The 17,966-nt window shown below is 36.7% G+C and overlaps 1 protein-coding gene across 1 annotated transcript in view; it reads right to left on the reverse strand.

The window, feature by feature from the left end:
• MAPK10 (mitogen-activated protein kinase 10) overlaps positions 1-17,966 on the reverse strand; it is a 171,232-nt gene that overhangs the window by 30,250 nt on the left and 123,016 nt on the right. Inside the window, 1 exon segment of the mRNA XM_022561669.3 lies at positions 15,839-15,963. Within this exon segment, the coding sequence (XP_022417377.2) occupies positions 15,839-15,963 (125 nt within the window).

Raw genomic sequence — 17,966 nt, forward strand, 5'->3', positions numbered from 1 at the left:
CATCGGCAGGCAGACTCTCAGCCACTGCGCCACCAGGGAAGCCCCATGTACCACTTTTATACACAGATGTTAACAGAAAAAAAAAGTAGCAAATATTATTGTAAATCCATTTCTATTCTAAATTTCATGATTACATAAATTATTAAAAGACCCCCTTTGTAAAGAATAATAGAACTTTTTAAAGGATACTGAGAATAGTTCAATGAGCAGTGGCTTAGAACCAAGGATTTTGGCTGTGGACAGTGTAAAAGTCATTTTAAAAATTTGTACAATAGGAATAACAGTACCCCGAAGTAGTGGTAGGGGTTCTTTTGGCTGGGGTAATGCAGAATAGGAACATGGATGGGAAGGTTAAATAAAATAGTCAATACAAAGGTGATTAAAACATTTCCTTAATTCAATTAATTCTTTTGAAAATCTGCAGTATGCTAGGAACAAGTAGTTACACAGATGATGCAGATGAACGAGACAAAACCCTTGTCCTCAAGTTGTTCTTAGAGTAATAATTTCTAAGGTATCTGTGGTGGGGACAGAATGCTGAGGGGGTGGGGCAGTGATTGGGTAAGGAACAGAATCACCTGAGGATGAAAGGTTATTTCTAATTAATAATTTGCTCACAAGATTCTAACGTATCCCACACATCCCATTAAGAATCATCTCTTATGAAACAGACTTGCAGACTTCAAAAACAAAATTATGGTTACCAAAGGGGAAAAGTGGGGGGAGGGATAAATTAGGAGTTTGGGATTAACATATACTCACTACTATATGTAAAACAGATAATCAATGAGGATCTAATGCACAGCACAGGGAACTCTACTCAATATTCTGTAATAACCTATATGGGAGAAGAATCTGAAAAAGAATGGATATATGTATATATATAACTGAATCACTTTGTTGTACACCTGAAACTAACACAACATTGTAAATCAACTATAATATAAAATGAAAATTAAATTTAAAAAAAGAAAGAGAATCTCATGTCATATAGATTACAACCATTAGGTTGAAACTATTTCAATTATACTCACAAACTAAAAAGTCCCTCTTTAGTAACATGATGTGTTTTTAAAGTTTATTTGAGCATTTTCACATATAATATCCTATCTCTTAAAACGCTGTTAGGGCATTTCATAGATGCAAATTACTTGTGACAATTATACCACCAAAAACATCTTGGAATCTGTCATTCTTTTTTTCATCTTCACTGTCATTGAAATTCATTTTATCATCTTTTTTTTTTTTTTTTGCGGTACGCGGGCCTCTTGCTGTTGTGGCCTCTCCCGTTGCGGAGCACAGGCTCTGGACGCGCAGGCTCAGCGGCCATGGCTCACGGGCCCAGCCGCCATGGCTCACGGGCCCAGCCACTCCGCGGCATGTGAGATCCTTTTGGACCAGGGCACGAACCTGTGTCCGCTGCATCGGCAGGCGGACTCTCAACCACTGCGCCACCAGGGAAGCCCTATTTTATCATCTTTTATCTCAACTACTTCACCAGCTTCTTAACTGGTCTTTCTTCTAATAGTCATCACCCCAACCAGTCAGAAAGAATGGTCTACCTAAAACAGACATCTCTGATTAATATTCCTACGGTCACTCCTTCTGTGATTCCTGACCTGGTATCTTCCTTGGTCATGTTGAATTACCTCACACAGTTCCTCATATTAACTGCAAGAAGATGTCTCTTCTCTCCTGGACTTTGAACACATTGCCTCCTTTGTTCAGAAGATCCTACTCTGCTACCCCCATTTCATTTGGCTAACTCTTGCCCATCCTTTTCATCCCATTTAAGACTTTTCTTCCTCCTGAAAGTCTCATTTGTCTACTAAAAGATGGGTAATGCATTATTCTTTTGGCGTCTGTAGTACCTCGTGCCTCCTTTTCATAGAATTTACCAGAGTGGTTAAAACTTCTCATTTACTTGTCTATCAAACTTACTATATTATAAGCAACTAAATAATAGGAACTAGGTCTTTTTATTGTTATAATTAATGAATTCTCAATGGCCATATGTAATTGAAGCTCAATAAAAATTTAGGGAATGAAAGAAGTGAACCCATCCAAGGTAGGATGAGGCCTTGAGTCCCTGTCTAATTGTGGATCCTGAGTGGTTTCCATTGTGCTCTACTGTACCCCTATACGACGATTTTGGTCTCCACACTCTGTAGCTCTTTGTCTTCGCCCATTGCCTAGAACCCCTTGGTCTGAGGAAGCTAGGGTGTTTGCCACAATATTATAAATTAACTCATTGCAAGTCAAATTTTTGCTTTGTTGCTAAGCCTTCTATTCATGGGGGAGCTACTCATTACTTAAGAACTTCTCTGTGAGTGTATGTGCAAGAATTCTGGCTAGGAATAAACTTTTCTTTGTGATTAAATAGGATTCACAAGGCGATGGAACAGGGAACATGAGCAAGCCTACTTCAGAAAAAGAAGTGGTGACAGATTGCTGTACCATGATGACAGCATTCTGGTGTATATGTCATGAAACGAAGTCACCAAAAATGCTTTCTGCTGGACTTAGTCCAAAATAACAAACATCTTAGATAAGACATTTTCATTAAAAGTGCCTGAAGCATAGCTATTTTACCCCTCTCTTCTTTCAGAGGAACGTGAAAAGAATTCAGTTTTCAAAAAGCACATAAAGATGGAAATCAGATCCTCCCTGGAATTAGAAACTGTGGGGAATTTCTTTCAGTTATCAATTAAAAGCATTTTTCATAAGCAACAAATTCCATTCTTTCACAAGATATTGTGGGCCAATATTCCACAAATGACCCTGTGAGTCCCAAATTAAACCTGTAGCAAGTTATAGAAGTGGTTTTTATCATTCTTACGACTGTCTTGACATTCAAAAGAGACATAATAATTTTATTACAGCATATACTCTGTGAAAGACCGTAAACTTTTAATAGACTTATAAAAAGGGAGTGTAACCTTTTCAATATTCTGTCTCATCGTTGCATGAATCCATTCTGCCCTCTCCTCACATGTAATGGATGCCCCAGGGCCTAAGCAATGGTTCCACACTTGGGAAGAAAATGTTCACATCAAGCCTTTTCCCTGAATCTGAAGGTTACCACGATTTAGCACTCAAGAACACTTCCTGGCTTCTCTTTTTTCTGATTCTGCAGCTCCTCAAACGTCCAGTCCATAAATTTTTGATCTTAGGACAGTTCTGATGACATGTTGATTTCATCTCTATAGTTTTAATTTAAAAGTCAAAATAAACATCTTTCAGGTTTAATAACTGTTTGTTTTCACATGACCACACATTCATTTTCAGCATCATTAAGGATTGTAATTTCTTATTATTTCCCTTCTATCCTAAAATGTGAAATTTCTCAATTTACCTCCTAACCTTGATAGCATAACCAACTCTAAGCATGACTTCTGAAACAAGATGGTTGATTAACTTGACCCTATGATCACCCCCTGCATAGTGAAGAAATTAGGCCTTTTTATGTGTTTTTGCTGTTCATTTGTTTGTTTCACTTTTATGTTGCAATAAACAACAGATAAAGAAACAAAAATCTTTGGAGACAAATACCGCAGAGAAAAATGGGTAGTGCAAAGGAAGTAAGTCCTTAACTAGGAGAAACAAAATGGAAGCAAGATATGAGGAAAGTCGGACCCGTCATTCTCATGAAGTCTGATCTTCATGCAAAACAATGCCGTCATAAAGCTATAGAGCCGCCTGCCAACTGAAGCTTTGAAAGTTTCATAGCACAAGAAAAGAGCTAGCTACTTGAAAAGTAGACACTGGTATTAATTTCTGTTTCTTGAAGAAATGTCATTTTAACTTGCCTAGAATCACAGAAATCTTTTTCATATTTTCAATAAATTTTAAAAATCGTAATGAAAATTGGAAGCATAGTGCTTGATATTTACCTGTCCCTTCTCCTTATATCCCCTACGTAAAAAAAGAAAAACCTTTATAAATGAAAGGGTATTTCTATACAAATAAAAAATTACCTCAAGGAAATAACCAGAGATTTTCTAAGAAGCGCATTAAGTCTTTTGGCTATGTCTATGACTGATAGCCAACTCTAACAGTCAATTACACATATTTTGGTAACTCCCTCATCCAAAACTTTCTGTATCAGGCTAGTATTTTTTTAAATATTAAGAATTAAATTTGGAGGTAAAAGCTCTAAAAATCTCATAAAGCCCATGAACTATATCCCTAGGAAGATATACACACATAATTATAGGCATATAATTTCAGTATGTTTTTTACCAGCCCTCAGAGTCTCATCCAAGGAACCTCTAGGGTAAATGAGTGACAGAATAAGAAAGCTTAGTGCTAGATCATGAGCTCAGCAGGGTAGGGAAGTGTTTCCCTCATTTGTGCATCTTTAACTCTGGAACAGTGCTCAACATAGCACACGAAAAAAATAAGAATTTGTTATGTGCATGATGGGCATGTGTGTATTGGGGGATTTTTTAAAAAGGAGAATGTACTTTTTAAAAGTTCATCACACAGTTAAACCTCATTGAATCTGGTAAAGATGGGACAGAAAAACATTTTAAGTAGCAAACCAGAGCAGATTTAGAAACTTGAACAGGGCTACCCACCAAATAAGCATTACTGCTGGGAATAGAACAGAGGTGGCCTTTAAATTACAGTATTTATATATAATAACATATGGGCCTTTCAGAAAATATCACCACCTCTGCAGAGCAGTATCAGTTTCTTTATCAATAAAGGTTCTATATTGAAAACACTCATAATGATACAAGGGTGGGCAGGAATGCCTTAGAGCTACACTTGAACTTATATACACAGTACTTTAGAGGAGATTCTTTTAGGACAGACAAAAAATTGTGGAGAGGGCACAGTCTAGTTTGATTATTTTAGCAACATTGCAGGTAGACAAACAAGGCAGGAATGCAAATTACCAAGTAAGTTATGTTTCCTAGAGATTAGCCATTTTTATGACTTCTACTTATCTCAAGGCAAAGCTGTCCAACAGAGATTCTCTCTTCTGACCGACCTTTCTTTCCTCCTCTTTAGTCTTCCTCTTACTATAAAATTTGGTAAGTTTTCATTGACAGAAAACCTTACAAGTTCCGATATTGACTTCTTTGCTTATCTCTTAGGAGCGGCTCTGACAGGGGAAAGCATTACTTGTTTTCTTTTTTTTTCTCTCACAGTTTGTGGATTATACTACTTTGTGGCACCTTAGACAGGTGCCACAATGAGTAATCTCTTTCTTTCCAGGATGAAAATATTAAGAAAATAAAACACGCTCTCACAAATACCTGCTCCCTTGAGTTAAGCGAGTGGATCTCATAATAACTAGAAGTCATCTAGGAAAAAAGAAAAAAAAAATCATAGATTTGGGAGAAACTGACAGGACATTATAACTCTTGCTTTCAGAGATCACCAGCTGTGGAATGTTCTAAAAAAACAATTTCTGTTCCCTTCCCACGTTTTTAAAAGAATTCTCCTTCAGTGCTCTATTCAAGAGATTAACAATATTCACTTCCTAAAGGGCTCAAGGTAATATATGAAAAGAAAAACCTGATCATAGGCTCTACCAGTCAGCAAAACAGGTATCTCCTGAGAATGAACTATTCAACTACTCCAGTTTTGACATTTGAGAACCATAGGTGTTCTGTGAAATCTGAACATCCCAATGATTTGAAATCAAGGTTTTTCTTCAGTAGAACAATTTGCTAAAATTAAAGACAAATGAATTAATGTTTGAGCAAAGTTTTGTTCTTCTTGTAAGTCATGTAGGGAGAGGAGCCACTAAAAGCAGGTGGCTAAATCTATCTACAACAAACATTTTGACAAGCTCCCAACAACATGGCATCAAAACAATCCCAATGTGATTCAGAAGATATTTTCACTTTAACAGTTGAGGTACTGGGCATATGAACTGTAATGTAAGTTATATTTTTCCTTAGAAGGCAGTTAGTAAACTGCTCACATTTTGCTGCTGAAAAGGATACATCAGTACAAACAGATGGAAATTTAGAATTCCACAAACGGCAGATATTAGGAATTAGAGACATCGATTTAACTTTAAGCAAGCAAATGAGAATCAAAAAATACAAATTTCTCTTTCTATAATTAAACACATAATTGGAGTGCATCAAATTCATATCCATTGTAGTTCATGTTTCTTTCTACTTATTTCTAAATTTATATACATTCTGAGTATAATAAACCTACTTAGAGTTCAACTCCGCACTAAAAGGGTCTTCTGTGACAGATAGATGGCACTAAACTATTTCTCAAATTAAGCCTGCCAGGGAGTCGTACTAGCTTTTTCTCAGCATGATGCATGCTGCAATAATAAGAAATCATAAGACTCAAAGAGGTAGTCCGTGTGTCAGAACAGATGGAGAGAACAGCTGAGAGAGGGATTCAGCCAATTTATTAACTCTCTGTGAGTAGAATAAATCATATTTGAAAGAATTCAGAGGAACACTTAGTCTGAAAAAGGAATTTAAATGATGGCAATTTTAGAATGGAGAGAGTAGAATAATGTTTCACCTTAAAACATCACTCAGTAACCTCTTAGTCTTTCCAACCCCTAACAGCAAAAGGGCACCAGTAACCAGCACCCCAATTATAGACCAGGCTAGTGATGAACGCTTGGGAAACATTTAGACTGATTGTCAAATTTAAAACACTTAATGAATACTATAACATACTGTGGAAATGAAATCCATGATATTAAATATTTGAGGTACTGTTGTTAATTATTCTTTTCCTTGTTCTGAAATGGGATAGCTTGTCCTATTTGTGAAAATATTTAAGAGAACTTATAATTTTTGATACTCTTAAAATGCCACACATAATCTGAGAAATGTTTTTTGAGAACAATTTCCTTTATACAAGCTTCATATAGGACTTTTGGGAAAACTCAATTTATGTGCTTTATCACATATAGTGATATATCTAGTTGTAAATATGAAAAGAAAAAACCCTTTATAAGTTTTCCAAATTTTAATCCAAGGGAAAAAAACATGATTGAAATGATCTAAAGAAAAGTAAATGGAGTTTTTTTTTTTCTTACTAAAAGTGAGTGTACTTAACATCAAGAAGCATCTTATTACTAGTACCGAACTAGTAATACGATCCCTAGTAAAATCCCAGGTCATACTCAGAGACATAGCACCATGCAGTCTTTTTGGCTTTAATGAAAAGCAATAGAGGCTTTTTACCCATTTAATGTTAAGAGAAACTAGTTTTCTTATTATTTTGGTGAGATAGACTTTTTCTTCCCCAATAAAACTTTTAGATTATGCAAAAAAAAATCTTAAATAATGTAAATGTTGCAGGTTATGTTTTTAATAATATTTAAAAGGTCTTTTTTTTACAGTTTGAGAATTTATATTAAGTTTTATATAATAAACTTCATTTCCAAACTGGCTTCCTTCTCAGGCTTACTAAAGGCAAACAAAAATAACATCTATTAGCCCTTTAAGCATGTGTCTAAATCCCCTGGGGGAAATCAGGAAACAAAAACAGAAGTTCTGAATTTCAGATTGATTACTTATTCAGAAGCTATCTTGAGGACATGGCCTAACCTTTTGATATTACTCACCAAAGGGAAATGTCAATTACAAAGACTTTAATCCCCTTTCCTCTCAATGGGAGAGATACAGCCTATACAGAGAGTTGTTTTCTTTTATAACTCATTTAAATCATTTCTTCTAGATACTTCATGTTTAATGGTGTTAGACTCACTGACTTAATAAAGAGATTATAAAATATTTGAAGGAAGCACATATACCTTTTATTCAGTGGTTTATCACAAAAACATAAAACTACTGAGGGACTGATTGAGCATTAGATGCATCAAGTTCATATTCATGAAGGCTCATATTTTTTCTCATTCTTAAATTTATATTCATTCTGAGTATAGCAGAATGTACTTAATACATTTATAATTTAATATATTTATAAGCCTATTCTTTACCACATTGTTTTAGGAACTTATGGATTTAAGAGAATTCAGTAGAAGATAATTGGTTAAACCATAGTTAGTGAAGATAAAGATAATACAAACAATAACTAACTCATGAAGTAGGTAACAGAGCAAGTTAACAAATGATAATCATAATCAAATAATATTAACTTTCACTATAAAGAATATATTCAGGAGAATTAGAAGTAGAAAATGAGAATAATTTCCCACCATCATCCTCAATCACTTGAATTTTGTTTGAAGGCCCCAGATAGTCAATACTTACAGATGAATCTTTAGACTACATATGAAGTCTTAGTATGCCAACTTCAGGATTCTTTGATTATTCAATAATAATCTATGTATTTCAGTTACTAAAATGTGGTCAGGACAATGATTTATATTCAAAGCTGACTAGTTTTTTAAAATATCATAGCTAGAGATAGATTATCATAGTTTGTTAAATATAATTCAAAGCTATTGATGCAATCTGGTTAAGGATTAGGAAACAGTCATTGCAATTTATAACTGATTAACGTTAAGAGGGACAATTATTACAGATTCTTCTTACGTTCAGAATCCTATCTACTAAACAGGTTAAATTGTCAAGTAAGATAGATAACCCACATTTGGAGGAATTTATGTCCAGAGATAATAAGTGATAAAATTCCTAATTAATAAAAATTTCCATTGGCTATTAACTGAATAAATATATTCAAGAGAATTAGAAGATCAGTAAAAGCAGGAACCTTGTTTTTTGTTTTAAATTCACTGCTGAATCACCAGCACCTAGGTCAGTGGGGACACACAGTTTGGGTTTAATAAAATATTTACAGAGTGAAAAATACCAAACTGTTAATAAATAATCGAAACATATGTGACTAGCTCTGTAGGAGCTGGATAAAGAAAAAGGGCTAAGGAGAGAAGGAAAGACAAAGAAGGAAGAAATAACAAAGAGGTGAGTAAGAAGAAAGAATGACAGAGGTCTTTTTTGGTGTGTTTTACCTACTTGGCAGCAGAAGAGTGGAATGAAAGCAACCTAAAGGAAAACATATCGCTGAATCCCTCATTCCCCCATGCACATATTGTCCAGCATCGGCTCCACAGGTCATCATCAACAGCATAACAAACAACTGAAAAAGTGACACCAACATACAAAAGGAGAACTACACACATTCAATTGCAAACCCAATGAGAAATGCTCTCATGACCAGACTATCGGGTTGGCATAGTACTTGTGATTTCTACAAGATACTTGAGGAAATGAAATATTAGGACTTTCTAAGGGGATAATGTTTACTTCACTATTACCCAGTGTGGCCCCTGAGCACCTACCTCTTCCAACCTGCAGTCTTCTCCTCTCCAGATTAAGTGAGCCTAACCATCGGTTACTTTAATTTTACTTAGGGGTTTTAGAGGTGCAAATGAGGAAAGAATGAATAGATGAGTGCCTGCCTTGGGCCTCTTTCCCCACAGATACAGTCCTCAACTTTCCTTTATTTGCTCTGTATCTCAGAGGCTGGCCCCTGCAGGCTGCATTTCCAAGGCTCACCTATCGGCTGGTTTAGGGCTGGTCTCAGCCAAGAGAAGGGAGACACCACTAGAAGATGGGGACAGTGGGGAGAAGCCAGGCCATTTCTCCCCATTTCTCTTGCCAGACACACCTGCATCTCCTCTGTGTCTATTACTCAGCTCCCACTGGACAGGCCATCACTACCCACCCCTGAGCTCCAATAAACCATCTTCTCTCTCTAGGCTTCCTACTGTCACTAATCTCTGGGTTGTTCCAAGAGAATTTGCTCTTGACTTTTGCATTGCAATCAGAAAATATTCTTAGCTTTGCCACTCTTTAAATGCCTTCTAGGGTGGTATCTGCCCAGACCTCAGACTTTAGGCTACATGTCTCTCCTGAACTGGTCTTATCTGCCTGCCCTGTGTAATTTGTCCACATCTCACAGAGCCAGCCCTCACTCAGGATTGCTCAGACCAAGCTCTGGAACCTTTGCTACTTTGACCACAGGCTTCTGATTCCCTTCTCAATGCTTTCTGATCCCACGCCTAGCCCTACTCTACTCTCCTCATCATGGCTTATGAACCTGTGTCCCTGTCACTGTTCACAGTTGTAAAGCTTATATTCTGAATGTTGATATTGGCTGAACTGCAGCATGAAACCATTCTACAATGATCTTTACGCTCTCATTTAAGATTTACCTTGAACATATTTCCAGACATACACAACAGTAAAATTTACATATCTATGTCACAAGAAAATTGAAAATAGTGCATATTTCCTGGATGGTTGGTCACCCCTTCCATGTGCTCACTTTGGTAATGACCAATAAGATACAAAGGCAGACAAAAAGATAACTAAAATAATGTCAGAGAGTAACTCTGCTCAAAGGGTATGAAATCTATGATGGCCTTGCAATAAAAGAACTTATAATAGTTTAACTTGTTCCTGTAAATTATTTCACTGTCAGCAAAAAATAACATAATCCCTAAAGCAATGAAATAGTATATATTAATAACAATAAAACATTTAAGGCTCTACTAATTACCTTATGTTGTAAACAGACAGTAAATGTGTAACAGTACTGACTATTCTCGGCTTACATTTTCTAAGTGCTTATTTTAATCGAACTTCAGCACTAATACATGTAAGTGTTATTCTGTTTCCCAGGTTATTCTCTCACTGCGGAGCTAAAGACCAGATTATTTAACTTGAGGTCTATATGGGTAGATTAAATTCCCACCCAGCCTTGTCCCAATTCCCAACTTAATCTTGAATTGGGTAAGAAATAATAAACTCAGCACTGGCCTTGCTTCTCTAATCGCACTCCACCCACACTGACTGGGTTAGTCATACCATTTCCCCTTGGTCTCTATGTGGATGGCATGTGTACTTGTATTCCTAACAGAACATTCCCAGCCTCTCCCTCCAGTTCATCCTCAGCTGTGGCCCATGTTCCAAGCCTCTCTTCTAGCATTCTTCCTGTGACTTTGACTCAGTCACCATACAGAAGGTCCTAAGTTGCCTGCCACCCCTCCTCTGCACTCTCAAGTATTATACCTGGGGCTTGCCACCTGGAGGACAGAATTCTCAGATACCAGCTGCCTGACTGGTTCAACCTGCCCCTTTGTCCAGATTCCCAGAGTAATGTTTTGATCATTTAGGACTGGATCTGGGCCTCTCTGAGACAGAGCCTTCCAACAGTGGACCTGATCACTACTGGCTGTGAGCCAGGACCCCAGCACCAGTCCCACTTAGACAATGGTTCCAGTGTCAGGTCTGGAGCCTTCCTTCTTATCATGAATTGAGAAATAAAGATATGTCCTTCTCTAACCCCGTACGTTCTCAGTTGGCTTCCTTATGATGATTACTTTGAGTTTTGATATCTTTGGTTTGGTGACTGAGCACATCTCGTCCCCCTCCTCTCTCCCTCCCTCCCCATAGCCCTCTCCCACCCCTAGCAATGCAGAACAACTACAGAAGCTCTTAGTAAGTCTTCTGTACTCAGGAGCTTTCATAGAGTGCTCAGGAGTTTTTGAAAAACATAAAACTATGTTTTAAAAAGTGGTCACATTTCATATTCTCCTTAAGTTCCTGTTTTATATTCCCTGAGACGTAGTTAATCAACTCCTCCTTAGCTTGCAGTTCACAAAAGTCCTCCTAAAGTGTGTTCATACCCCTACTCTCAGGGTTTGCAGGGTGAGGGCCACCTGTATCCTAGCAGGGTCCCTAAACTCAAGAATCTGGTAAGAAACAAGGCAACTGATCCTCACTGTTTCTGTATTTCCCTCCAACAGAGCACAGAGAATATGTTCAAGTTTATTCTCTCAAATAGCCCTGACTATACCCTAGTTTATTAAAGATAAATTATAATGAGGATTTGTGAAAAATGTAATTTGTCTTTATTTTGGTTTAAATTAATGGCACTGGATTCTTTTATACTTGGCAAGGTAGTGGTGGGTATACATCAGACAAATAAGAACGAACATCTTAAAACCTTGCAGAAACTACATAAATTTTAGTGAGTTTTAAAAATATAGAGTATTTCTATAGTTTCTTGGCCAGCTGGTCTTTTTTCACCAAATATATCTATCATTCTTAACATCAAAGAGTAGTAAAGCCTTGCATGTAAAAGTCATAAAAGTAATAGTAATGATTATGAGAATAGTAATTTATGATTTCTACTGGCCGTATGAAGTACTTCTACTGTATGAAGTACTTTATGTACATTACCTTTTTAAATTCTTAGAACACTATGCACTATGTATGATTGTTTCCTATTCTTAGTTAAGAAAACTGAGTGAGGAAAGGTTAAGAAACTTGACCTAGGTCAGCTAGTAAGTGGCAGAACAGAAATTTTAACCTAACCCATCTTTCCATATTTGCAGCATTGCATACAGCTCAATAAATTGCATTTGTGTATGCTATTGTACTCCACTTGACGAATACTGAAACAGAATTAGAATACCTCCCAATTGTTTTATGAAAAAGCATTGACATGAAATGTGGCCTTAGTGTTCAGGGTACATACTTCTGTTGCTCTGAACATTATCTGAATAAGAACTTGCTAATAATTTGAGCAGTTCTAACTTCAAAATTAATGTAATATTACACAAATAGATGAATATTAACATTGACATTCAACTTTTGACATTTTCAACTTCATTTTTCCATGAATAATTTTCTCTCTTACAGTTATGACAGCATTCATATGCTCTCCTCTTTTCATTTTGGTACTTTGGAACTTTTGGAAACGTGATAAGATAGCTTGTAGTATGGTTAACAGATTAGTACACATAGTATTTCTCTATTCTTGATTTTTCCTGAAGATATCACATTCTCTTGCAGTTTTTCCTTTATCACTCTCTACTTGACTCTATTTTCTTCCAAAGAAACTTATTTTGACAATATTGAAATGGCTGAGAAAAAGGTTCTAGCCATGTAAGATACCCTAAATTTTATCTTTCTATCCTTAAAGGAATTTTTCATAAAAAGTTAAAATTAAGTTAAAATCCATTGATAGGGCTTCCCTGGTGGCACGGTGGTTAGAAGTCCGCCTGCTGATGCAGGGGACGCGGGTTCGTGCCCTGGTCCGGGAGGATCCCACATGCCGCGGAGCAGCTGGGCCCGTGAGCCATGGCTGCTGGGCCTGCGTGTTCGGAGCCTGTGCTCCGCAACGGGAGAGGCCACAGCGGTAAGAGGCCCGCGTACCACAAAAAACAAACAAAAAAACCCATTCATACTACTCATTAATATATTGTCACAGATTCTAAGCAATTTTTTTTTTTGATTTTCGTGTTTCATTTTTTTTTTTTTAACATCTTTATTGGGGTATAATTGCTTTACAATGGTGTGTTAGTTTCTGCTTTATAACAAAGTGAATCAGTTATACATATACATATGTTCCCATATCTCTTCCCTTTTGTGTCTCTCTCCCTCCCACCCTCCCTATCCCACCCCTCCAGCCGGTCACAAAGCACCGAGCCGATATCCCTGTGCCATGCGGCTGCTTCCCACTAGCTATCTATCTACCTTACGTTTGTTAGTGTGTATATGTCCATGACTCTCTCTCGCCCTGTCACAGCTCACCCTTCCCCCTCCCCATATCCTCAAGTCCGTTCTCCAGTAGGTCTGCGTCTCTATTCCCATCCCACCCCTAGGTTCTTCATGACATCCTTTTTTTTCTTAAATTCCATATATATGTGTTAGCATATGGTATTTGTCTTTTTCTTTCTGACTTACTTCACTCTGTACGACAGACTCTAGGTCTATCCACCTCATTACAAATAGCTCAATTTCGTTTCTTTTTATGGCTGAGTAATATTCCATTGTATATATGTGCCACATCTTCTTTATCCATTCATCTGATGATGGGCATTTAGGTTGTTTCCATCTCCGGGCTATTGTAAATACAGCTGCAATGAACATTTTGGTGCATGACTCTTTTTGAATTTTGGTTTTCTCAGGGTATATGCTCAGTAGTGGGATTGCTGGGTCATATGGTAGTTCTATTTTTAGTTTTTTAAGGAACCTCCATACTGTTCTCCACAGTGGCTGTATCAATTTACATTCCCACCAGCAGTGCAAGAGGGTTCCCTTTTCTCCACACCCTCTCCAGCATTTATTGTTTCTAGATTTTTTGATGATGGCCATTCTGACTGGTGTGAGGTGATATCTCATTGTAGTTTTGATTTAAGCAATTGTTTTTTTACAGGCAATATGATTACAAGTGAATTACAAATACAGACTTTATGACTCCAATTAAACTCTAGGTCACAATCCATTAAAAACAGATTATACACATTACATTAGATGTATGGAAAAATACGTAGGCCACATGATTTGAAATATCAAAATAAGTGAAGAGCAATAATTTCAAATAATTTATGTTTGTCTAAAATTTTTATCAGCATAACCTCAAAAATCATCAGAGAAAAAATTCTTATGCTTAATATTTACATACATATACATATACATCATACTTTCTCTTACTTATTTCATTATTTCATTCTACCCCAGGAACCTCTTTGAAGTATTTCCCAAGAATGAGAGACTGGAAGAGATTCTAGTTTTTAGCTGTAAGAACATTAGTATTTTTAGTTTTAAGAGCATTAGAAGTAAACTCATAAATAATTAATTTGGGGGATTTTATTTTGTAACAATAAAATCAAGTGACTAAAAATTAATTTAAATCAAATTAAAATTTCAGCATTGTTGTAAAACTGCTTAAGAGAGCAGATCTTAAGAAAATATTATGAGAGACTGTTATACCTCAGTTTCCACACAGGAAGAGTCGTTTATCACTGAAGTGTTTTCTCTGAAATTTTTGAATGTTTAAGAGCTGGGTTACTATGAAAAGTCGCTTTTTGAATATTACGTCTATAAAGTTTGATTCTACCTGATCCTCACTCCCATCTGTCAGCTCTCACTTCTCCAGTGGAGGGTGAAGGGATGAGAATTAATGTCACCCTTGAATTTAGCATCTCTAACATGGACAAGCACACAATGAAGCACAGGAAAAGAAGTCAAAACAATGCAAAAAATGTCTGGGCCAAGAATATCTTGGGGTATAAAGAAGTTCACAAGAAAACAAACAAACAAAAAGGGGGACAAGAGGACATTCCTATTGGGAGGCCTACAGGACACACATGGGCAAAACAATAGCCCTGTGCCCTGAACAGCCCTGGCTCCATACAGAGAAAAGGAGAAAGGCAGAGAGATAAGAAAGTGATTGAAGAGAAGACAGCAAATGGTTGAAAAATAATTTAAAAATTGAAAAGAGTTATGCTTCTGAGAAGATTCTTAAACTATATCTGGTTGGAAAATATGGAGATATATCTGACTCTGGTAAGAACCAACCTGAAATTTAGAACCAATCTGAAATAGTGTCCTTATTGGAATACCCGATTTTTCTCATCTGATTTATGCAAGGCTTCACAAAGGCACCAACGGCCTAGTAAAAGCTTTATAATCTAAATGTTGCTAGTACCACACTTTACTAAAGACAGGCATCTTATCGGAATAGAGGCAAAGAGACTTATTTACGTTTTCTGTTACTTAGTTTGCAACAGGAGAGGCTGATAATTAAACATAAAGGAGGAGACACCGGTGGTGTTAACAATTTAACAAAAACTAATGGAAGTGTTTCATGGACAGCCAAGGTTTGTTGGACTAAATCACCATCTCTCATAGGAAATCCTGAAAAAGAAACACAACTCAAAACACAGGCTGAAGAAAGTAACTTTTACTAAGGAAGGTAATAGCTTTGTGACTTAGGAATTTTATGAAGGTCCTTTGAGTATTCTTTTGGATTCTAATTCTCCTTTAGTTCACACCATGGAGCACCCAGTTACTATGATTTGTTTGTGGAAGGAAAATAAAATAAGCCGAAGACTTACCGCCTCCACTTCGGCAGGATCATACCACACATTGATGTACGGATGCTGTAAGGCGTCGTCCACTGATATCCTTTTTGCTGGGTCAATCACTAGCATCTTTGACAACAAGTCCCTGGCTTGGCTGGCTGAAACGATGAATGAGAAAAAAATAGTAATGTTTTGATTTTGGCAAGGAAATTTTTTGGAGGGAGAAAAAAATTTAAAAAACAAAGATCAATTAGCACCTTCCATCCAAATGTCAGGTAACTTCACCAAGTGATTAGGGAAATGCAAAATGAAACAATGAAAATATTTTTTTATCCATCAAATTTGCAAAAATAAGAGATGGCATAATATCCACTAACTCCAGGTCATTTCATTCATGTTGGTGGCAGTGTAAATTGATAAATATTTTTCAGAGGGCAATTTTGGCAGTATCTATTAAAATTTTAAATGTGAATACCTTATGGCCCAACAGTTCCACTTTTAGGTATACAGTCTAGAGAAACAATTAACATGTTCATGAAAAGCATATAGAAAGGATGTTCACTGCAGCACTGGTCAAGGATTAAAACATTTTAAACAATCTAAATGTCCACCTATAGAGCAACTAAATGAGCTATGGTACAACTGTATCAATTATATTTGGCAGTTTAAAAGAATAAGGTAGATCTATATGGACTCACATGGACATGCTCTTAAGTGAAAAAAAAATTTGCAGGATGAACCATAGATCCTGATGCCATTGTATAAATCTGTCCCCTCCCAATAACACAACAAACATTTCCCTCTCTCTCTATTTATGTATATAAATGCATAGAAAGGTCTGCAGGGATAATCAACAAACTGAAAATCATAGTTACCTCTGAGGAGAAGAAAATATGTACATGTATTGCTTGCATAGTTAAAAATAAATTTAAAAGAATGAAGTTTTACAAAAAAACAAACAACCCAATCCAAAAATGGGCAGAACACCTAAATAGACATTTCTCCAAAGAAGATATACAGAATGCCAATAAACACATGAAAGAATGCTCAACATCATTAATCATTAGAGAAATGCAAATCAAAACTACAATGAGATATCATCTCACACCAGTCAGAATGGCCATCATCAAAAAATCTAGAAACAATAAATGCTGGAGAGGGTGTGGAGAAAAGGGAACACTCTTGCACTGCTGGTGGGAATGTGAATTGGTTCAGCCACTATGGAGAACAGTATGGAGGTTCCTTAAAAAACTACAAATAGAACTACCATATGACCCAGCAATCCCACTACTGGGCATATACCCGGAGAAAACCAAAATTCAAAAAGAGTCATGTACCAAAATGTTCATTGCAGCTGTATTTACAATAGCCCATAGATGGAAACAACCTAAGTGCCCATCATCAGATGAATGGATAAAGAAAATGTGGCACATATATACAATGGAATATTACTCAGCCTTAAAAAGAAACGAAATTGAGTTATTTGTAATGAGATGGATAGACCTAGAGTCTGTCATACAGAGTGAAGTAAGTCAGAAAGAAAAAGACAAATACTGTATGCTAACACATATATATGGAATTTAAGAAAAAAAAGGATGTCATGAAGAACCTAGGGGTGGGATGGGAATAGAGACGCAGACCTACTGGAGAACGGACTTGAGGATATGGGGAGGGGGAAGGGTGAGCTTTGACAGGGCAAGAGAGAGTCATGGACATACACACACTAACAAACGTAGTAAGGTAGATAGCTAGTGGGAAGCAGCCGCATGGCACAGGGATATTAGCTCGGTGCTTTGTGACCGGCTGGAGGGGTGGGATAGGGAGAGTGGGAGGGAGGGAGACGCAAGAGGGAGGACATATGGGAACATATGTATATATATAACTGATTCACTTTGTTATAGAGCAGAAACTAACACACCATTGTAAAGCAATTATACCCCAATAAAGATGTTAAAAAAAAAAAAAGAATGAAGTTTTAAAAATGGAAACAAAGTGAGTGTACACTGCTCATTTTAAAACTTTTCTGAGCTGCGAAAAAGGATAAAGCAGTGTCTAGAGGGAGGCAAGGAGGTCGGGGTGAATTTTTGAAGATGGGAGAAATGATGAGGACTTTAATGGGAGCAGAAGCTTCAAGAATTGAGAGGAGGGGACAGATTTGAGA

Source organism: Delphinapterus leucas, chromosome 5 (genome assembly GCF_059928025.1).
Source record: "Delphinapterus leucas isolate spDelLeu-1000000601 "Yukka" chromosome 5, BTC_Dleu_Yukka2, whole genome shotgun sequence".
NCBI classification, from domain to species: Eukaryota; Metazoa; Chordata; class Mammalia; order Artiodactyla; family Monodontidae; genus Delphinapterus; species Delphinapterus leucas.